We start from the raw sequence: 23,544 nt of genomic DNA, 5'->3' as shown, positions 1-23,544 counted from the left end.
TGGTAGCTGTTTCGCTTCTTGATGCACTTTTTGCTTACAAAGAAAAATGTATTTCTCTCCAGGAAATACTTAAGGGGCACTTAAGGGGTCTTTCCAAAGGTTGTATAGGATCCTAGGACTACATCTTGAGAATACACTACACCCAACCCCTTCTGGCCTTGAAGGTTGTGCAAAGAAACAGGCAGAACACCCAGAAGGCCCAGTATCCCATCCTTAGAAACCATCTGACAACCACTTTCCAAACTCACTGCCCCCACTGCATTTATATCTAATAATGTCTTATCTGTAAACAGCGTCCTACTGGTCCTCCCTGCCCCTAGTCTACCTCCAAGCACCAGAGTAATCAAAACTGATCATGGCAGTAGACTCACTTTTCACAGAAAACCTAAACTCTCCTTCTAGCCTGGCCCTTAACCCCATCCAATCTCTCCTGTCCTCTCTTCACATATCCCACAATCCCTGCAACACTATTTGCTCACTAGGGCTCACTATTTGTCCAGAGCCCTAGCACATGCTGATCCCTCAGCTCTGGACACTTTGAAATCTTCTACCCGCCCCAGAATGCCCACAGGCGTACCTTCCTCCAGACTCTGACACACTTCGCAGTGTCCCTATGGCAAAGCAAACCACTGTCATGGTCTACTTTCACAAAAGATTCCATTAGATTGAACCCCATTAAAAAGAAACATCTAAGGCCGGGCGCGGTGGCTCACGCCTGTAATCCTAGCTCTCTGGGAAGCCGAGGCGGGCGGATCGTTTGAGCTCAGGAGTTCAAAACCAGCCTGAGCAAGAGCGAGACCCCGTCTCTACTAAAAATAGAAAGAAATTAATTGGACAACTAAAAATATATAGAAAAAATTAGCCGGGCATGGTGGCGCATGCCTGTAGTCCCAGCTACTTGGGAGGATGAGGCAGGAGGATCACTTGAGCCCAGGAGTTTGAGGTTGCTGTGAGCTAGGCTGACGCCACGGCAGTCTAGCCGGGGCAACACAGTGAGACTCTGTCTCAAAAAAGAAAAAAAAAAAGAAACATCTAGCCAGGTGTGATAGCTCGGGCAAAGGCAGGAGGATCGCTTGAGGCTGAGAGATCAAAATCAGCCTGGGCAATATAGCAAGATTTTGTAATAAAAAAAATAAAAATTTAATTACGCAGGTGTGGTGTGGCGCACACCTGTAGTCCCAGCTACTCAGGAGGCTGAAGCAGAAGGATCACTTGAGCCCACAAGTTTGAGGCTACAGTGAACCATTATCACACCACTGCACTCCAGCCTGGGCAACAGAGCAAGACCACAGTGGTCTCTAAATAAGAGACATCTTGGCCAGGCTCAGTGGCTCACGCCTGTAATCCCAGCACTTTGGAAGGCTAAGGCAGGAGGATCCCTTGAGGCTAGGAGTTGAAGACCAGACTGGGCAACATAGTTGAGACCTCATCTCTACAAAAATAAAAATTAGCTTTGCATGGTGACCTGCGTCTGTAGTCCCAGCTACTCAGGAGGCTGAGGTGGGGATTACTTGAGCCTAGAAGTTCAAGGTTACAGTGAGCTATGATTAGGCCACTATACTCCAGCCTGGGCAACAGAGACCCTGTATTCCAAAAAAATAAAAACAGGTATATTTTCAACCTCGGTACAGATTTTTTAAACACTTCACGGGAACCTAATGGTTCTCGTGAGATGGGGGCCACAGGTAACTCTTCCTTGCACAACAGATACCCTTAAAGAGTAGCTACAAAAACCAGTGCAGGCCTCAGGCAAAGTGATAAAAAATTTCTGGGTAAGGGGGTCCCTTTTCTCTTTGGAGGTGGGGAGGGAAGAACGCAAAGACTTCTAGAAGTCTGCTCAGACTTTAGGCATAGCACAGTGGTTAAGGGCAAAAGTTCTAGTCAGAAGAGGGTTCAAACCCCAGCTCTACCTCTCCCTAGGCTAATGTGCTTCAGCAACCCCTCTGTAAAGTGAGGATAACAGGACTTGGCTCATCACCTAACAGCAACTGGCCCATAGCAAGTATACCTAAGTGTTAATGACTACCTCCACTGGAATGTTTTTGTTCCTATCTCCCCAATGACTTAGAATAGCATCTGAGCACCCATGTGTCCCAAGACCAGTCCAGAGTGCCCTTCTGTCATCACCATCAGTTTTGTTCTGTCACTCCCCATCCTCATGGTGGTTCTCTCAAGTCCCAGTCCAGATGGCCCCGGACATCTCCAGCACCATGCAGTGAATCCCAGATAAGCTGAAGGAGTCTGGGAACACTGCTGGAGCACAATGCTCAGGAGGCCACTGACCACATCAAACAGCAACATCCCTGCCAATACCCAGAACTGGTTTTCAGAGACATTCAACAAAGTGAAGGGGCAACTCAAAATTACCTTCTCCTGAACACGTGGAGAGTCACTCACTCTTCTTTGTGGCCACACAGAAATTTCCCACCCCAGCCACTGTGCTGAGGACTTCATGATGCCCCAGATTTCCCTGCACTAATAAAAACCCCAGACGAAAAAAAACAAAACAGCATCTGACACAATAAATATTTTTTGCTCAAATCTCCCATTCGAGCTTCAGAAGACTTTAAAAAAGAACAAGGAACAGAAGCCAGTGTTAGGAGGGCCTGTGCTAATTAGAAGAACCCACATGCGGGGGCCACCCTTCCTTTTTCTTGGCTCCTAGTTTATAAAGAAAGTTTTGTACAAAGTCAAGTTCCTCTTCAGGGCAAAGGTGGGGAGGAGAGCAAGATGCATCTTTGAAAAAACTCTAGAACGTTACTCTAAGTTAAAGTATTGAACCAGCAGCATCAATACCACCACAGAGCCTGTGAGAAATGCACATCTTGGGCCCCACCTGAACCTACTGAATTAGTTGACATTTCAACAGAATTGCCAAGAGATTCATACATCCATCCAAGTTAGGCATACATACAGTACTCCTCCTGATACTCAGGGGATAATAAGTTTCAAGACCCCCAGTGGATGTCTGAAACCCCTAATAGTACTGAACCCTATAAACACTGCTTTTTTCCTGAACATATATACCTATGATAAAATTTAGTTTACAAATTAAAGAGAGATAAACAATAAAAGAACTATAATATACTGTACATGGGCTGGGTGCAGCGACTCATGCCTGTAATCCCAGCACTTTGGGAGGTAGAGGCAGGAAGATCACTTGACGCCAGGAATGTGACACCAGGAATGTGAGACCAGGAATGTGTGACCGATGAGCCACTGCACTCCAGCCTGGGCAACAGAGCAAGAAAAATGACTGTGCTGTCTCTCAAAATATAGAAAAATCTCTCTCAAATGAAAACTTGGTTCCAGCCATCTCAAACCAACAAAGGTTTGCAGAGCCCCTCCCACACTGAATGGGGATTTGCCTTTTTATTCAGGGACACTGCAAACAGGGTAGATCGGCTTTCCCTGAAACTCTGGAAAATCAAAACAAAACAAAGAAGAAAAAGCCCTATAAAGCGAAAGATCTAACAGCCGCGTCCCTACTCTGAAGGAGCTGCAGTGAAGCTCTAACGACGCTGTGCTCAATAGCTACAAGGAATCCTTCCAATTATGCAACACTGCCACCCCTTGGTGAGGTCTGCAAGGGCAGGAGGCCACCTAAAAAACAGCCCCTGCTCCATTCAAAGGTTATCCTCATACTGATAACCCTTCCCCAAAGCAGCCAAGCTTGGCTCTCTGCTACAGCACTAGCAGCACTCTGAAGTAGGCACAGCACACCCTTAATCTTCAAACCAATAGCTCGAGCTCCTTTCCTTTGCCTCTAGCCCCTATACTGGTGGCCCTCAATTGTTTTTCAGTTAAAGGAGCCCTCCTCTCTAGTACTATAGCCCCAAGATTTAGGGCTAAAGCCACAATTTAAGGAGCCCAGAGAACACTAACCATCAGCAGAAAGCACTATTTCTCTCAGCTCCAACCTCCTGCTCATAAACTACATCCTTTCTACAAGTCTGTTCCTGCCTCAAGGATACTAGAAATTTTAGATTCAATGGTCTCCAAAAGTTCTAACTGCTAACACCTTAAGACTGAGGGTCCAATATATCAAAATACCCTAAAGCCAAATGAGCCAACAAGATCCACTTGACAATACTGTTCTTTTTTTTTTTTTTTTGAGACAGAGTCTCACTGTGTTGCCCTGGCTAGAGTGCCGTGGCGTCAGCCTGGCTCACAGCAACCTCAAACTCCTGGGCTCAAGCGATCCTCCTGCCTCAGCCTCCTGAGTAGCTGGGACTACAGGCATGTGCCACCATGCCCGGCTAATTTTTTCTATATATTTTTAGTTGTCCAATTCATTTCTTTCTAATTTTAGTAGAGACGGGGTCTCACTCTTGCTCAGGCTGGTTTCGAACTCCTGAGCTCAAACAATCCACCCGCCTCGGCCTCCCAGAGAGCTAAGATTACAGGCGTGAGCCACCGCGCCCGGCCGATACTCTGTTCTTATATACCAGCACCATGATGATCAGACTTTAGATGAACGTAATTATTGTGGAAACTGCTAAACCTAAAATTATTTCAAAATAAAGTCTGAAAAGATGAAGGGAAAGAGACTTTAAGTACTGAGGACCCAAAGGTAGAAAAGGAGGTCTGAATTGTGGAAAGACTATTTGGGGAGCAATGTCTGCAGATGAGACCCCATATGCCACACTGATTCCAGCCTCCCTTGCAGACTAGTATAATTAGGGAGATCTGGTTACAGATTCCATGGTGGGTGGTTAAGAAAGATAAGAGATGAGACACCACCTCACACCTGTTGGAATGACTGTTATCAAAAAGATTAAAGGGTTGGGAAGGATGTGAACACAGTTGGTGGGAATGTGGATCAATACGGCCGTTATGGAAAACAGTATGAAGGTTCCTCAAAAAAAGAAAAATGAAAGTACCGTATGATACAGCAATGCCACTTCTGAGTATATATCCAAAGGAACTAAGTATGTCAAAGAGATGTCTACACTCCCGTGTACATTGCACCATTATTCACAGTAGCCAAGATATGGAAACCAAAGTGCCCATCAACAGACTGGATTTGTTAAACATGGTATATACACAATGGAATACTCAGCTTTTTAATTAAAAAGGAAATTCTGTCATTTGCAATATGGATGAATCTAGAAGACATTATGCTAAGTGAAATAAAGCCAGGCACAAAAAGACTGCATGAGCTCACTGGCATATAGAATATTAAAAAAAAAAAAATCAAACTCATAGAAGTAGAGAATAGTAGAATGGGGGTTACCAGAAACTGAGGGGTAGGTAGAGCAGGGAAAAGAGAAATGTAGGTCAGAGGCTACAAAGTTTCATTTAGGAAAAGTTCTGGTGATCTGCTGCACAGTACAGTGACTACAGTTAATAATAATGTATTACAAGACAGGCACATGGTGGCATGCCTGTAAGTCCCAGTGACTCTTAAGGCTAATGACGAGCAGATCACTTGATCCCAAGAGTTCGAGTCCAGCCTGGGTAACATAGTGAGACCCCTCATATCTAAAACATATAAAATAATAGTTCAAAATTGCTGATTTCAAAATTGCTAAGAGATTTTAAATGTTCTCACCACAAAGAAATAAGTACATGATGTGATAAGTATTAGCCTGAATTTGATCATTCCAAAATATATACATGTATTGAAACATCACACTGTATTCCATAAATATATACAGCTATTGTTTGTCAAATAAAAAAAATTTTTTTAAAGGATAAGAGACTACAAGTAGGAAGAAACATGACTAAAGGTGGAATCATGTGTCAAGTCTCATGGGGATGGACCATAGACCTTACGTCCTGATCAATCCAGCCATCACTGACTGAACCACAGCCCCACAACCAAGTTACTGAAACCCAGGCAGACCACGCATGTGATGAGGGCAAAAAAGCTGAGGCTAACCGATGACTCAATCAAGGGAGGCGGCAAACAGAGCTACAAGGCACCTCTCCCCACACTCCTCACTTCACTTCTCAGTTAGCTTGTCCCAATTTCAATTTCAACTCACAAAAGCCAAGCATAAAGTGCTTCAAGATTGCAGACTGTTTCCCGATAGTTCAGTAATAATGATGTATCTTTGGAACACAAAGGACTAGTCTAAAATCCATACAAATTAGAAAAAATGACTGGCAGTTTCTAGCCTATTACTAGGGAATGCAGCAAAGACCAGAGGGCTCAAACTCCAAACCCCATGATCTCACACTTTCTCACCCAGGATGACCTGACACCAGAACCAGCGTCTCAGACACCAACATTCTGTCCACTGTTAGCTGTCTTCATCCACTCTTCTGGAAAAGCCCCCCAAACTGGATCCACCCATTATCAGTCACCTGGGGCCTTTGTTTTTTCCCTTTTTAAAGATGGAGTCTTCCCGCCGGGCTCGGCGGCTCACGCCTGTAATCCTAGCACTCTGGGAGGCCGAGGTGGCGGATCGTTTGAGCTCAGGAGTTTGAGACCAGCCTAAGCAAGAGCGAGACCCCATCTCCTCTAAAAAAATAGAAAGAAATTAGCTGGACAACTAAAAATATATAGAAAAAATTAGCCGGGCATGGTGGCGCATGCCTGTAGTCCTAGCTGAGGCAGGAGGATCGCTTGAGCCCAGGAGTTTGAGGTTGCCGTGAGCGAGGCTGATGCCACGGCACTCTATCCTGGGCAACAGAGTGAGACTGTCTCAGAAAGAAAAAAAAATAAAAAGATGGAGTCTTCCTTTGTTGCCTAGGCTTGTCTCAAACTCCAAGCTCAAGCAATCCTGCCACCTTAGCCTCCCAAATAGCTGGGATTACAGGCATGCACAACCACGCAGCCCTCTCTCCTTTTACTTAAGGGTAAGGCCAATCACTAAAACCTTTTCAGGGACCTAAGAACTTGACACTAGTCCCAGTAATCAGGTTTACAAGGAGCTTCCACCTCCTTCACTCCTAGCAATAGGGATCAAGGGACAACAAAGCCCTAAAATTAGAACTTTCCTGGATGAAGTAGCAACAGTGAACTACTCAGAGACATCAGATCGGGCCACTCAAATCAAACGTCATTTAAGCAAGAAAACAGCAGAGGCAGGAAGAAAACCAGTGCCACATGCTTGGCTCCAAATCTGAGGAATCCTCTGCATGTACTAAATTCAATAAGCCAAATGAGGCCAGAACAGTGGCTCACACCCATAATCCCAGGTTTGGAAGGCCGAGGCAGGACAATCAATTGCTTGTGATCAGGAAGGAGTTCGAGATTGGCCTGGGCAACATAGTGAGACACTGTCTCTGCAATAAATAAAAAAATTAGCTGAGTATGGTGGTACACATCTGTAGTCCCAGCTACTTGGAAGGCTAAAGTGGGAAGATCCCTTGAGCCCAGGAGTTACAATGGGCTATGATCACACAACTGTATTCCAGCCTGGGCAACAGAGACCCTGTCTCAAAAAAAAAAAAAAAAAAAGCAAGCCAAGTCAAAGCAATGCCTGGTAAGATCCACTTGGCAATACTTTCTCAGTTTTTATATGTCAGGCCACTCAACTTTTTTTTTTTTTTTTTGAGACAGAGTCTTGCTCAGCCACCCGGGCTAGAGTCCCGTGGCATCAGCCTAGCTCACAGCAACCTCAAGCTCCTGGGCTCAATCAATCCTCCTGCCTCAGCCTCCCAGATTGCTAGGATTACAGGTGAGCCACCACGCCCAGCCTCAACCTACTCTTGATTAGAACACGCCCCACTCCAACAGAGAGGATGGTAAAGCAGCTAGCTATTCCTTTTCACAAAGCCATTAGTTTCTCTGCCTCAAATCAGAGATTTGAGGATGAAGGAGCAACTCCTCTGTAGAAAACATACTTGAACATACTTAAACAGAGACTATGCTGCAGCACCTCTGAAAAATTTCAAGTGGAAAAGCACTTCCCAACTAGGGTTCCCAGGCGTATTTGCAAGCTATGCTTCTGACAGCAGTCATCTTACAAATTATGCTTTAAAGTGTCATGACAAAAATCTTTTGCTCTTGGCTGGAATTCTCAGCTCTGCCTAACTAAAATTCATGAACAATTGGCTGGCAGGGCATGTGGTTTGCAGGCATGTGGTTAAGAAGCAAAGGGGCACTGCTCTAAGGTTTTAACTCACTGACCACACCCTTCCCCTCTATCACTCAACACACCCATTAGAAGGAAGAGGACTTCCCACTCCCCAAAGACTCAAGCCTAAAATCTGAAAATACCAATGACCTCTAGCCCTCTGTGTACAAGCAGGATGTGAAAGTGCCACTGTTTCCTTACAGCAGTTTATCTCCCTAAGCCCCATTAACCAGAGAAAGGAGGGGGGCACTCACCTCTAATTTCTACCTTCCTTTCCCAGCAAAGCTTCCTTCCCCCTTCTCTCCACTCATTCCCAAGCCTCTTCTCCCAAATCGAGCATGCTTGTAAGCCTTAAGTAAACAAAAGTTTGGGATAGGAGTTTGTCCCCTTCAGGGCCCCCCATGCAATGGTTTCATAATAAAAATGCTACAAAATGGAAATGGAGTCAGAAGAGTAGGACTCAATTCTGGCTGATTCTTAGCCACGTAACTCATGCACTTCCCTTTCTGAGCATTACATCATGACTCAACTCCATATAACTCCATGGCACTCTGTAGGCCCTAAATAAGTAAGGTCAGTATAGTGGGAAAGATAATTGACTAGGTTCAGTAATCACTTTCTGTGCCTGGTTCTGCTTGTGAGAAGCAAGTCTTTTTGACACTCAGTAGGTACTCAGTTGCTCTGCTTCCTGTGAAAGACCCAATATGGCTGGTTAAGTGCTCTTCATCATGTTCAGATCTGAATACTGTCCCCAACAAACCAAACTCGTTTGAGCCTCACCCTTAGCAATGTGTCAAAACAGGTAAAAGCTCCTAAAAAGGGTAAAACTCCTACAAATAATAAACTAAAACCAATATGCAAATAAATGTGGTAAAGAAAAACTCCCACCGTTGGGCAAATTTGGGGCAACACTCATGACATCATGTGTCCATTTATCTCTTTTATACGTCCAATTTGCCATGACATTGAAGTTTAATCTCTACTCTTAAGGATACCACTTGATCTTTTCTCCCCTGGATCAAGTATCAAACACTTTATTCCAGTTCCTGCTGGGCAGGACAAATTATTCCAGTTCCTGCTGGGCAGGAGGATCTGAAAGAGGAAAACTCCCCACATTCCTGACCCGGACATCAATCCTCCAGGAGACTGAAGAGGGGGAAAAGGAACAAAATTTAACTAAAACGATGGTTTTTAATGGGAACCAGAGGTATGGTTACAATTACGTAGTCCGACACAAAAAACCCATGGGTGATCACGAATTGAAGGTTACAAAATAACAAGGGTAACACTGGGTACAGGAAGAAAAGCTGTTCCAGAACCTCAGGAGCCAGGCTAATACGGCCTCTCCCTGCGATCCTGTCTGTGCTCACCCCTGGAAAAAAGGAAAAAAAGGTATCCATTAGGTTTGAGTTACCAGCCTCTCCATCCACCCCACGCGCACACACACACAACCCCCAGATATCCTACCTGCCCCTCCTACCCAATCAACCAAATGTCTCATCTCTGTAAGTAGCATGGGTCTACAGATTGCTCCCCCGAGATAATTTGCCTTCCCTCCCTCCCTACTCTAGTTTACAATCTCAGGTCTTTCCAATCTAGCCCTCAAATGAAACCACTTTCTCAATAAAACCTTGTTATCCCATGGCCTCTGTTCAACTGCTCTACTTTTACTTCAATTTAAAGTCTTACTCACCTAGAGTCCATCTTGCCAGGGCCAAAGCCGCCTCTGTCCCCACCACCCCGGCCCCCTCGGAAGCCCCCACGGTCCCCACCACGGCCCCGGTAGCCGCCTCGATCATAGCCTCCTCTGCCACCACGACGATCATCTCCATAGTTACCCCCTAGGACAAAAGAAATATGATCAATCATAACCCCAACCTTCTACCTTCCCCATAGCCTTATTGCTTAAAAATTAAGGACTTAAAAATGAAGCGTTGACTCTCTCTTACCCATATGAGAGCCTCCTGGTCCACCTCCTGGGCCATCTGGTTTAGGGGCCTTACACTGGTTGCATTCATTCCTCCAAGAGAAGTTCATGTTCTCACATGTACTGAGGAGAAGGAAGACAATTAGTTTGGAGGAATGGGGAGTAGGCAAGGCCTAGAATTAGGAACAAATCCAGTGATCTTAGAGATACAGTGACGAAACTGAGTCCTCAGAAAGACTTGCTTCTCGCAAGCAGAACCAGGAACAGAAACTGTAATTACTGAACCCAGTCAATTACCTTTCCCACTATACTGACCTTACTCAGGTAAGCTCTCATCTACATCTGCCCCCAACAACGTGGCCCTGACATTTATTAGTTTAGAATAAACACCCACACAACTCTACCGTAATATCAAAAGGCACACGTAAGAAAACTAAGAAAAAAATTAACTTTCACTCACGGATTAGGACACTTCCAGTCCCCAGCTCGTTGCTGTCCTCCACCGCCACCACCTCCACTGGGGAATCCTCCTCGGCCACCACCACCACTGCCACCACCTCCATAGCCTCCACGGCCCATGGGTCCTAGCGTAGATACAAGTATGGGTGTGCTTCCCTTCCAAGTTTGGTTAACCTGACCTTTTCTGTGTAACCCCCTACCATCTTTGCACTCTCCCCATCACCTCTTTTCGTACCACCAGCAGATAGAACTCACCTCCTCGCCCTCGGCCTCCACGACCATTGCCACCACCCCGATTGAAGTCAGCTCGGCGCGTAGCAAATGAGACCTTGATAGGATTCCCAGAGAATTCCTTACCTAAAGAAATAAAGGAGGCATTTTTTAAAAACGAACTTTTGATTCAAGATCTCTGGATCCAAATACACATTTCATACAATCTAAGACTACCTTCCTAAAAAGGTTTAAAATCTAATGAGACATAAGCAAAAGAGACTATACTGAATTTGCAGCTAAATTAAGTGTTGGAAGACACAAAAGAACCCTCAAAATGTGGCCTACTCTCTAAGGCTAATTACTCTATCCCCACCTGCACCTCCACTAGCTTTCTCATACATACCATCAAACCAGTCAATAGCTGCCTTAGCAGAAGGTGGGTCATCGAAAGAAACCGTTGCCTCTCCCTTCAGCTTGCCAGTTTCCCTGTCTGTGTACAAATTAATCATGGGCTGTCCTGTTTTCTTGTTTGTCTGAGAAAAAGAAAATTAGTTAACATTACATTTAGAGGCTATAGTACAACCTTCCATCCTCCTCCTCTAGAACTTGAGTTTAAATCATTCCCAAAGTTCAGCTCCCCTCTTCTCAGTTACTTCACCCTATCTCACACATATGCTGAATTAAAATCATGGTCTAAAAACTGTTTTCTCACTTCAATGCTAAAAGGTAAAACTAAAAATTATCATATGGAGCACAAATCCAGGAGGAGTTCAGGGCACTCCCTTATCAACTATACTTTTGTGTGAAGGCAGGCTTTATTCAGAACACAGCAACAGCAGCTGAGTGCAGTGGTTTATGGCCTATAATCCCAGCACTTTGGGAGGCCAAGATGGGAGAATCCCTTGAGCCCCAGGAGTGAGCTGAGACCAGCTTAAACAATATTGTGAGACCTCATCTCTACAAAAAATAAATAGAAAAATTAGCTGGGCATGGTGGCATACTCCCATGGTCCTAGCTATTCAGGAGGCTGAGGCAGGAGGATAAGTGAGCCCAGGAGCTAGGATGAGTAGGATGCCACCACTGATAGCCCTAGAAACAGCAAGACCCTGTCTCAAAAACAAACAAACAAAAAACACAGCTAATGGGCTTTCCTCAACAAATTAAGCTGACAACAACCATTAAGGACTTTTGTTTTCACTTCTGGCAACCATTAAGACCTATTTTTACTAATGTGTGAAATCCAAAAGCCTGCAACACTTACAGAAAGCACCCATTCTGATCCACAAATACCTTAATAATACCAATCTGTTTGAAGTAATCAGCCACAGACTCAATTGTAACATTCTCCCCCAGGCCTTGCACGAAGATGGTGTTGTTGTCTGAATTATCCTGTTCTGCTTGTTGAACATAGAAGAAATGTAAATTTGAAGAGTGAGGATAAAACAAAACAAAAAAAAAGTAAAGAGAAAGCAATGGTAAAGAAAATGTAAAACAGGTGACCCAATCTAAGAAACACTTGACATTAAGCTTCAAGGGGGAAATACTCATCAAAAGGACTTATTTATCAGCAACAGTAACATTTTGGTTTAGGTTAGATAATGTAACACATTGACTGCCACACTAGGAAAAATAATTTTTTCCCTTGGGGCCAATGTTTTATCACGAAAATAGAATAAAAACTTCAAAAACACAATGATCTTTTCTAATTTAATGAAAAATGTTATTTTTTATTATTTTCCATATGAGTTAGATGCAACTTGAAAAATAGTTCATGTGGCATCCAAGGTAAAGGGATGTGTGAGTTACATACGCTTCACGAGGCCCCGGACTCAAAACTAGCGTAAGTTAAATGCAATTCACATGGCAGTTCATGTATTTTAATATTTAAGAGCTTGTATGCTAGCCATGTTCATAAATTTTACATTTAGTTTTACAGCTACCCTTCGAAACATGTTAATACACTGTACAGAAACCAGGTGTCAAGAGTTAACTGCCTGGCCGGGCGCGGTGGCTCACACCTGTAATCCTAGCACTCTGGGAGGCCGAGGCGGGCAGATCGTTCTGAGCTCAGGAGTTCGAGACCAGCCTGAGCAAGAGCGAGACCCTGTCTCTACCAAAAAATGGAAAGAAATTAATTGGACAGCTAAAAATATATGTAGGTGGCGCGTGCCTGTGGTCCCAGCTACCCGGGAGGCTGAGACAGTAGGATTACTTGAGCCCAGGAGTTTGAGGTTGCTGTGAGCTAGGCTGACGCCATGGCACTCGCGCCAGGCAAGAGAGTGAGACTCTGTCTCAAAAAAAAAAAAGAGTTAACTGCCTGAGGCTGGACACGGTGGCTCATGCCTGTAATCCTAGCACTCTAGGAGGCCAAGGTGGGAGGATGGCTTGAGGTCAGGAGTTCAAGATCAGCCTGAGCAACAGCGAGACCCCATCTCTATTAAAAATAGAAAGAAATTAGCCAAACAACTAAAAATACATATAAAAAAAAAATTAGCCAGGCATGGTGGCGTATGCCTGTAGTCCCAGCTACTCGGGAGGCCGAGGCAGTAGGATTGCTTAAGCCCAGAAGTTTGAGGTTGCTGTGAGTTGGGCTGATGCCACGGCACTCAAGCATGGGCAACAGAGTGAGACTCTGTCTCATAAAAAAAAGTTAACTGCCTGAGATGACACAACAAAAGTACATCAACTTTCAACTGAAGAAACCCATTTTACATTAAAATCTAGTACACAAACATGAATACCCTCAAAACAAAAGATTCATTAAATGCTTCTCCTTATGTGTAATGCTATCGGGTCTTTTGTTCACTAGTTTTATTCACCAATTTGACATGATTTACATTTTTAAAAAATTACTGCTTTAAATCAACAGCTCTGGAGTGTGGTCCACAGATGCATGAGCATCACCTGGGACTTAGAAATACCAATTCTCCCAGGTCAGGCGCGGTGGCTCACGCCTGTAATCCTAGCACTCTGGGAGGCCGAGGCGGGCAGACTGTTTGAGCTCAGGAGTTCGAGACCAGCCTGAGCAAGAGTGAGACCCCCGTCTCTACTAAAATTAGAAAGAAATTAATCGGCCAACTAAAAATATATAGAAAAAATTAGCTGGGCATGGTGGCGCATGCCTGTAGTCCCAGCTACTCGGGAGGCTGAGGCAGAAGGATCGCTTGAGCCCAGGAGTTTGAGGTTGCTGTGAGCTAGGCTGACGCCATGGCACTCGCTCCAGGCAAGAGAGTGAGACTGGCCTTTGTCTAAAAAAAAAAAAAAAAGAAATACCGATTCTCGGGCTCATCCCAGCCTTCTAAGCTGCTGAGGTAGGAACCCACAAACCAGATTATTCCTGATATACAGTCATTTATGAACCAGTGCCAACTAAAGTTACACCTAAACTCTCTCTAATCTACCCGTTGTTTTCAGTTTCCATTTTTTAGTTTCAAAGAATATCCAGGAAGAGTCTTAACACCACTTCAGCCACTCTTTTGTGCCACCTATGTACTCACCGGAGTCATGACGTGATCCTTGGTCCCGAGGGCCTTAAGTGACATGGAAAAAAGAAAACAAAAACAAAAAAAACAAGGAAAAGAGGAGCCGTTAGTCAACAGGAAAAAACAGAGAAAAAATTAACACTAAATCCAAATTCTTGTAAAATATCAGGTAAGTGCTCACAGCCTGACTCCAAATCCTGTCCTGGGTTGCCTGCCCAGAGGAGAAAATCCTAGGGCAGGGCTGGGGAAGACACAGGCCCCTTTTCTTAAGATCTGTAACTTGAGTCCCCATAGGGACAACTCCACACTTCAGAAAATGCTGCCTCCCCCAGCTCAGGCTGGGAAATGTCCTCAGCACAGATGGGGGGAGGGGGGTAGACCCATTAAAGTTAACAAACCAACTCATAGCTTGGCCCTGTTCTCTCACCCCAGAGAGATATGGGCTCACCACCAGCAATGTGATGTGCATCCATCCAGTTTCTCCAAACTTTAACACCAAAGACACTTATCCCTCGTAGAACAATTTTTAATTTCATTTTTAGAAACCATTCTTAAAACCATGTTATGTTTTCCCAATCACATGAAAATAAAAAACATACATAATAGCTATTGTATTTTTAAAGCATATCCCAGGAAACAGACCAGAAATCTTATTTCCATAATGCAGCCTCTACTTTTTTCCCAGAGACCGTCTTTGACCAATGTTCATCTGAATTTGCCATATATAAATATTTTACCCACACGCAATGACACCTAAGTCATGAACCCAAGCCTTTGGCTTTAAATGTTGAGACAAATCATGAAACCTTTTGTTAGTTAACCAAACCAGAAAAGTTCCAGCTTACTGGGAGACTTCTCAAATTTGCCATTTTTTCCATGAATTCAGTTTGTGCTGTTTAAGACCTGGTTATTTCCCATGAGCCACACATGCTCCCAATCTTTCTTGAAGTAGTCCACACCTTCCTTCCCAGAGCTAGTTTCTATTTGCCCATCTAAGTCCATATATGTAAAATTGCATTGACACCATTCAGTACTTAATATATAAATATATACCAACTTCGCCATCCTCAGGGCAGGGCAATTATTTCACATCCCTCTCCCAGAATTAAAACATTTGGAGGTTGTCATACACACGGACACACAAACTAGCCTTGGACACAATGATCAAAAGGATCCTAAAGCCAACTTGGCACCATGTGTTCCAGCACACACTCTCCAGTTTCTCATGGTGGCGGTCACTAAGTGCCAGGTGTGGCAACACCCCTGTCAGAGGCCTACTAGACACCTCATTATTAACCTGGGTCAAACCAATTTGGTACCAGACGACTGCTGAGTCTTATCCCTGCCTGCCTCCAGATTAGCACACATCTGGCAGCAGGTGGCATTCTACCCCACCCCTTTCTGGAGGTGGTTCTGGACACTTCAAAACCTTTGACACTTAAATTAACACGCTAAGACATCTGCAAATGAACAATCAGACAAAGCATTGCTGGGAGTTGGGAATTTTGGAAACTCTGTTCACTTACCACCAAATTTATTGAAGCCACCACGGTCACTTCCGCTGGAGAAGACAAGTTAGAAGAAAGGACATGAAGCTTCCAACGGCTACAAACGGGTGTTTTTTGATTTTGTTTAACATTCCCCAAACATGGGTAGGTGTTTTTGGAAAAAGATACAAGTGGCTACTAAAATACATCCCTTCCTGACCACCCCTTGTCTGACCTTTGAGCATGTCACACACACGTGTGCAATTTCTCAGACACAGTTATTAAAGATTTTGCTTTAAAAGATATGCCTATTTCCTCTGGAAAAAAATGACCCATTTTCCTTGGTCCTTCTTCCGATGTAGCAGATGTTTTTTTCCTCTTGTCGCGAGTGGTTGACAACCAGTAGGTGGTTTAAAAACCCTACCCCCAATTTACCCAGAAGACATTTCACACCAGGCTGGGGTAGCCCTGAACACATTTTTGTGATTTTTGCTTTGAAAGCAGCAAGCACACCCAACCCCATTCCATAAAAAGTCAAAACCAAAGGCAATTCCCCTTAAAGCGAGACAAACTTAGCTAAGCCTGTCCTAACTACTGAGCTGTTTTTGATTTTCCCCCTCCCCCGGGGTCACCCCTTCTACACTGCGAGAAGAGCGGAGTATTTTGCAATGTCACCTTTCATACCTGTGGCACATAAAATGCAGAGCAAGTTAACAGTCACATAACAGTTGTTTTTCTTTTTAAAGTTTTGCATTAAACACACGCACACAACAGAGTTTTCCTTATTTTTGTACGTTTTTGAGATTGCCCCCACCCACCCCTGAATACTTACCATATACAAACTCATTTAAAAAACCTACTTTTTCCAAAAAGGAGTAACACGGACAATCCTCCCCTTTTTCAAGGGAGACAGAGTAGGGTCCTTCAGATCATATTTACCAACAGATTTGACGACTGTCTTAACATCAAATCTAGGTTTCACTTCATGATCATGGCATCTCCCCTACCAGGTAAGTATAAAGGTTTTACTTCAAGTCAACTTCAGCGGGAAGAAAGGAAAGAAGGTCCACTTGGACAAGCTGACGTTTTTTAAGTAACCAGGGAAAAGCAAGACAGTGGAACAAATAGGTGGGATACCACTGTCAGGAGTACTTTTGCCCAAAAGGTCTGCACACTTCAGTCAGATGACCCCATAAACCAAGTCACACACAAAATCAATGTCAGTCAAATTAGTGCAAATCAAGCTCATGGATTCAAGTGACTACAGAATAGCCAATTCCTGGAAGCTGAAGTCAGGTTAACATTACCAACTCCCTTAGAGGACACATGGGAATACACATACCAAGTTTTCCTACTATTTCCCAGGAGTGGGATCATCGGTTTCCCTTGCAGAGAAAGAAGTCTTTACTTCCATGTTTCTTGCCTAGGGTATCAATGACTCCAGTCCATACATATCTATGTATTTTTTCTTTGGAAATAAAAGCATCAATACTCAAATCTCTATTCAGTGGTGTGGATGGGAGAGTTCAGGCTCCCAAATTCTCACAAAAATAAAACAGGGATGTACAAAGAAAGTCACTGCCTCCAAATCAGAGCCCTCACAGATCCCTAGACAACGAGAATACTAAACAATGTACTAGGGACTGGCTTTAGGGGAGATTCATGCAACCCCCGACCCTCCCCACAAAACATACTCCCTGGCTCACAAGACACCTACCCCATGCCACCTCTGCCTCCACGGCCACCTCCACGACCTCTGGGTTCATAGCCACCAGTGCTGCGGTTGTAACCACCGCCACCGCCCCTGCCGCGGCCCCCACGGTCCTGCTGGCCTCCCCCGTAGCCGCCACCACTCTGGTCCTGACTGCCATAACCACCACCGCCACCACTCAGGGAGGACTGATCTTGGCCATAGTTACCTGTCAGGAAAAAAAGAATGCTTTAACAACAACAAAGAAAAAAAGACTGTAAAGTAGCACTAAGAAGGGTTCATCAGTCCCAGAAGATAAAGGACAATAGAAATTACAAAGAGAGCTAGGAAACAAGAAAGCAACCCTTTTAGGACACGGGCCAAACAGAATACAAATCCTTATAGAAAACAGGTATTAGCAAAAGCTGAAGACACTGTCTCACCTCCACCACCCCCTCCGCCACCACTGCTACTGTTGTACTGGCTCTGCTGTCCATAGCCCTGAGGGGGATTATAGGAGCTTTGCTGCTGCCCGTAGCTTTGTTGCTGTCCACCATAGCCAGACTGCTGGCCATAGCCCCCGCTTGGGGGCTGTCCATAGCTGCTGCTCTGGGAACTGCTACTGTAACTAAGAGAAACAAAAAGCAAAGGATCATAACCCCAGCATGCCCAAACCTTTCTTTCACCTTTACTACATCCCATTTCGCTGTACCCAATGCAGACTCCACCACCTCCAATCCATACCTCATAATTGCTCCTATTGCTGGTCACTTCATCATTCCATATCAATTCACCCCTAATCTTTCAAGCCTTGCCCCCACAACACCTTACCTTCCCGAGGTGCTGCTGGGAGCCGGCTGTTGGCCATAGCCAGGGTAGGAGGACTGCTGCCCATAAGACGACTGGGAACTCTGGCTACTGCCATAGCCACCAGTTGAGCCATATCCCTGGGGAGTTGACGGAGTGCTATAGCCTGCTACAAGGAAAAGAAAAAGGGAGTCACTGAAGCTATGAGGAAAGAAAAAAGGCAAGGAATGGGTTGAAGAAAACATATATTAGCTAATATTCACCGATACTTGAAAAGTCAGCCTCTTAGAAGCTATTAATCTTGCAATTCATAGTAAAAGAGGTTACCCTTCTTTTAAACTCTAAGGTTAATGCTTTAACTCATACTGACACTTTAGGACAGTTCCAATTTCATCCTCCCTATCCCAAAGCCAGGCTCCAGGGCGACCCCCTAATCACAACCCAAAAGATCCTTATTTATTAACAGCACTTTAATGCGCTAGTATATGTACACTACATACAAAACAACCCACATTAGTTATTCACACTTCAGAACCTTTGAGCAAATTCCACCTTCTTGCGTTATCACCTGATACATGGTAGCCTGGCTTCAAACATGTTTATGCAAACCATTTCTCTTCTTAAGAATCAGCTTAAGGCCAGGCGTGGTGGCTCACTCCTATAATCCTAGCACTCCGGGATGCCGAGGCAGGAGGATAACTCGAGGTCAGAAGTTCGAGACCCACCTGAGCAAGAGACTCCATCTCTACTAAAAATAGAAAAATTATCTGGACAACTAAAAGTATATATAGAAAAAATTAGCCAGGCATGGTGGCGTATGCCTGCGGTCCCAGCTACTCGGGAGGCTGAGGCAGAAGGATTGCTTGAGCCCAGGAGTTTGAGGTTGCTGTGAGCTAGGCTGACGCCATGGCACTCTAGCCTAGGCAACAGAGCAAGACTCTGTCTCAAAAAAAAAAAAAAAAGAATCAGCTTAAAACTGGCTCTTCCTTTAGGGAATACACCCTCTTTACCACTGAGAAGGGAAATAGGAAAAGGTCCAGCACAAATATAAAAGTAAAAAGTCAAGCCAGACACAGTGGTGCATGCCTATAATCCCAGCTACCAGGAGGCTGGGGTGGAAGGATCAGAAGCTTTAGCCCAGGAGTTCAAGACTAGCCTGGGCAACATAGCAAAACCCTGTCTCCTTCCCCCCTAAAAAACAAAGAAAAGTAAATGTCAAAAACAAAAGGAAACAATTACAAACCAAAAAACATTTGTTTGAAAGGTCTGACTCTAAGGAGTTTTAAGAATCATACACTGGTTAGGGGGCGGAAAACATGGGACTGCTTCAACATTTCAGCACTGCTCTGGTTTAAGAAAAGCAACATTCAGAAAGCAGGAAGATGCGGGGTGACCCACTGAGAGACTCACTGTTCTGGGTCTGTCCATAAGAACCACCATAGCTGCTCTGGCCATAGCCTGAAGTGTCTGACTGGCCGTAACCACTGTAACTCTGCTGTCCATAGGGCTGACTGCTCTGCTGTGAGTAGCCCTGCCCCGGCTGGGTGGGGTAGGCCCCATAGCTGGAGAAAAACAAAAACAGTACAATCAGAAAAAGATATCTTCACCATCCTTGCCCTCTAAAAAGTCTAGAAGCCCAAAAATGACACTCACCTTTGGGTTGCTTGTTGGGTATAGTCTGTCAAAAAAAAAAAAAAAAAATCACATTACTTTCAGCCATCACTCTGAGAGTGGAACAGAGCTAACTCTGTTCCTCCAAATCAAAAAAAAAAAAAGACTATGTTGAAAGAAAGAGCATAAATTCCTCCATAAGACACTGGTTGAGAAGAGAAGCAGATCTTAGTTTCTATGTTCAGATCACAGTCAAGTTTTCTTACAGCAAAGAAAATGCAAATTTTTACAAAGATCAAGAAACCTTAACTATTGGAAAAACCAAGGGTGTCGGTGGACAGCTACAATTTCCTGTAAACTCAATTCAGGTCAGGAACTGCTCTGGAATATTCCACGCACATTTCATTTTCACACCCATTCTATGAGAAAAGAATGCTCACCAGGAGTCAAAAGACAGTTAATTTGCCTCAAGTGACATACTAAGTAGCGCAGGTTTAAATTCAAGCCCGAGACAGCAATGTTCAGAATGTGGCCTCCACTCTCTTAACCAAAACCCAAAGAACAAGAATTTCTCAAAAAGACCATTCCTCACCCTCTGACCAACCTTGGAGATGAAAAAGTGAGCTTTTAGTGCAAACCCAGGCAATCAAGACAAGAGAGCCCTTTGACCCCAAATGGCAGAGATCTTCAAAGTGCTCGCCTCAAGAGGCCAAAGTCAACCGGTACTGAAGTCCCGAGCCCTGTGGCTCCAAATGATGCCGTTTTTCTCATCTACCCTGCCTTCTTCCTCACAGCTGTGGGAGACCTAGCCAACCACAGGTAACGACAGTGCTTTTAAAACGCCACACTAAAGAGTCACTAGCGAGATGAACTCATTCCCTCAGTTCAGGAAACGAGGCGCTTCCCCCGCAGGAAAAGGCAAAAGGACCAGCAGAGGGTGTGGTCTCTGGCTACCATTCTTTCCGGTTCCCACCTCAGAAATAAGAAATTTAGGCGGGAAAACCCTCGAGCCCGGTCCCCCAGTCCGTTGGTCGATCCCCACCCCCAAACCGTTAAGCAGGAGCGCGGTCCCAATCCCGAGCCTCCGCCTCCGGCCGCGTGGCAACCGAAGCGGGAACGGGGCGGTCCCGCCCCTTCCCGAGAGACCCTGGGGAACGAGGCCCACAAGCAACGCCGGCTCCGGAATCTTCCGCAAAGGGTCTCGCGACAAAAAGCCAGGCTAACACGAGGCGGGGAAGGGGCATACGCGCTGCGAGAAAGGGGGGAGGGGCCAGCAGAGCGCGTGCGCGCACCGAGTGCCCGGATGCAGCACTGCGACAAAGCGGGCCCGAGCGAGGGGCTAGGAGGAAAGGATTAGGGTACGGAGATCGGGAATTTCCACCCTTACCTCACGCTTCAAATCACCAAGAAGCGTCCCTCCCAGCCCTCACCTCAAGTAAATAGACTGCGAAGGGAAGACTTCCCGCCCTGCACGAGAAGCGCCAGAAGAGCGAAACAAAATGGCGACATCGGCCTCCCCCTTCCACCCCTCTCCACTGCTTCCCGCCACAGTGGTACGAGATCCCACACGTGATCGCCGCCCCGCTCCCACAGAAAATCAAAAACCCAGCAGGCAGAGAACGAGGCCACGGACCGGCGCGCCGGCCGCCGCCTCGCGCCCTTACATACCGTTTGAGGCCATGTCCGCGCACGCGCGCTCGGCCAGCAAGCAACAAAATTCCAACACCACTGAGCACCGACGCCGCGAGGACTGAGCAGCCCCGCCTCCTGCGTCGAGATTTTTGTACGCCTCCCCGCCCACGCACCGCGGGGGGAATGTACCAAGTGTGCAAAAGGACAGGGGAAAGCAGGGCTGGAATCCTACCACTTTCAGGAAGCATAGAGGGTCTGAGCAGACAGAAGGGAAACAGATTAACTAAGAAGCACGTTAATAATACATATAATCGTACTTTTTCCGATGAATAACTATTTCCCCTGCAGCACCAGCCCACGATGCACCTGCTCCCCTGTAAGGGCACTGTGGTACGGTCCGATCGCCCGCTGGGGGCGGAGCGAGGGGCCCCGGGCGTCAGCGGACCGAACTGTAGTCCAAGCCAGGAGTCGCAGGGTGGGAACCGAAATTCCTGTGGCTGGCCCCTTTCTCTGGGCCCCACTTTCACTCAGGATGGCGAGCTCCTGCCCTCCATTGCCCTTCCACTGTATCAGCCGCATCGTCGTTCCAGCCACCAACCTCCTTCTCTGCCTTTAACGTTCCGCCCCTGGCAACAAGCGGACCCTCTCTCTCCTTGCATCTCGGTTTCCCTTCACCGGGTTTCGGGGTTGCCTTTCCTTGAGTCCTTAATGGGATTTGTGGATTGTGACGTTTGACCCGAAAGAAAGCATGAATTTTTAGCTTGGACCCCTGGGCGTTAGTCTGGTGCCCCACTGAGCTCTCACCCAAACCCTCAGGGCTTTGCCCCTGCCTACCCGCCGGGAGGGAAAGTCCAGGCCCTCCGTGGGCCTCAGAGAGCGTGGACATTATATTAAGGATCTCCAGACTTTTACCGATAAGGACCTACTTTTTATTTTTCTAAAACCCTAGCAAGGAACCAGTAGAGATCCCAAGAATAACGCATTTATACAAAGCTTAAGTGGTTTCAAAATGCACGAATAATTTCTCTCCTATCTCAATCTTGTGAAGAAAGATATCTCCATTTTATAGATAAGAAAAGTGAGACTCAGAGAGACCAGGGACAATCCCTGACTTACAGAGCAGCTAAGAGTCAAGAGTTGTGATTCGAATCCAGGTTAATGTGACTGCAAAACACTCCTTTTGCTGGTTTCGTGATCACTTTAGGGTGTTTGGACGCCTGTCACTTCCTGTGAGAGCAAGGACAAAAAGTAAGATTCAAATTCATATGCAACTTGCACTATCATCAGCCTTGCCTGGAGAAGGCAATTTGAAACCATTGAACAAAACAAGTAAGACAAAAGAGGTTATTCCTGGTACACATGCCATGCAGATTTTCCTTCCCAACCTAACTTTTGACTTGGATTTCAGAAGTTCCTTTGAGAATTCAGCAGTTTTCTAAAGAAATAATAAGGGCTATGCCTGAGGCCTGTCCACAAACTTCTACTAAGCCCTTGATTTCAGCGATATTGGCCCTAAACACCCCAATAGTCACCCCACTCCCATTGGAAGGGCAGTGTGACTCTCCAGTGAGGGCAAAAGGAAGTCCATCACTCATTCATTAAGTCAACAAATATTTATTAAGCACCTACTATGTTCTACGCACTGGGGATGCTTTAGCGTACAAAACAGATGAAGCGAACATTTAATAAAAAAGCTAAGATTTAATAATAGTGATATATAATATATATAATAGCTAACTGATAAGGCTTACTAAGTGTCAGGCACTGTTCTGAATTCTTTGAGTATAACTTATTAATTTTATTCTTCATAACAAAAAGTTGATGTGAGGATTACATTTTACAGATGAGAAAATAGGCATAGAAAGGTCAAAAGCTGTGCCCAGGACTACACAGAAAGTGGTAAAGCCAGGTTCCCAACCCAGGCAGCCTGGCTCTGAGTTCCTGCTCCTAACCCCTCCGCTTCAGCAAACATCACTTGAGCACTGCATAGTATGTGCCAAGCATGGGGCAGACTGGAGAGAGAAGGATAAAAAAAGATCCGGTCCCTAAATCACAGGACCTTATGACCAGGGGGTGGATGGGGGTGATACACACAGACCACAAACTGTACTTGAGTCGAATGTAGTAAGTGCTGTAACATGGAATCAAGGACTGTGGAAACCCCGGCAGAGTAAGTCATCCATTAGCTAGACAACCACAGAACACT

At 45.3% G+C, this 23,544-nt stretch overlaps 1 protein-coding gene across 2 annotated transcripts; it reads right to left on the bottom strand.

The window, feature by feature from the left end:
* Nucleotides 1-9,201: 9,201 nt before the first annotated feature.
* Nucleotides 9,202-21,476, bottom strand: FUS (FUS RNA binding protein). 2 transcript variants are annotated; one of them, XM_012660277.1, is made up of 15 exons: nt 21,375-21,476; nt 19,749-19,773; nt 19,506-19,657; nt 18,120-18,264; nt 17,732-17,916; nt 17,316-17,517; nt 15,638-15,672; nt 14,127-14,159; nt 11,920-12,023; nt 11,033-11,162; nt 10,672-10,773; nt 10,418-10,541; nt 9,980-10,080; nt 9,724-9,871; nt 9,202-9,402 (listed from the first exon to the last, which is right to left on the bottom strand). In XM_012660277.1, the coding sequence occupies exons 1-15, from the start codon at nt 21,385-21,387 to the stop codon at nt 9,363-9,365; spliced, it is 1,539 nt and encodes a 512-aa protein (XP_012515731.1). In that variant the 5' UTR covers nt 21,388-21,476; the 3' UTR covers nt 9,202-9,362. The 2 variants fall into 2 exon arrangements, with proteins under 2 accessions (XP_012515731.1, XP_012515732.1); XM_012660278.1 differs by having other exon boundaries at nt 18,120-18,261; nt 21,375-21,462.
* Between the last annotated feature and the right edge of the window lie 2,068 nt (nt 21,477-23,544).

Source organism: Propithecus coquereli, unplaced genomic scaffold (assembly GCF_000956105.1).
Source record: "Propithecus coquereli isolate 6110/MARCELLA unplaced genomic scaffold, Pcoq_1.0 Scaffold66, whole genome shotgun sequence".
Classification (NCBI taxonomy): domain Eukaryota; kingdom Metazoa; phylum Chordata; class Mammalia; order Primates; family Indriidae; genus Propithecus; species Propithecus coquereli.
The sequence above is the reverse complement of the archived record's forward strand: the minus strand, read 5'-3'. Positions and strand labels throughout refer to the sequence as shown.

Coding starts and splice junctions, on each gene's coding strand:
- FUS (XM_012660277.1), bottom strand. Junction 11,163..11,919: donor AACAGATTGGTATTATTAAG/GTATTTGTGGAT, acceptor TCTTTTTCTCAG/ACAAACAAGAAAACAGGACA. Junction 9,403..9,723: donor CCTGGCAAGATGGACTCTAG/GTGAGTAAGACT, acceptor CCTTTTTTCCAG/GGGTGAGCACAGACAGGATC.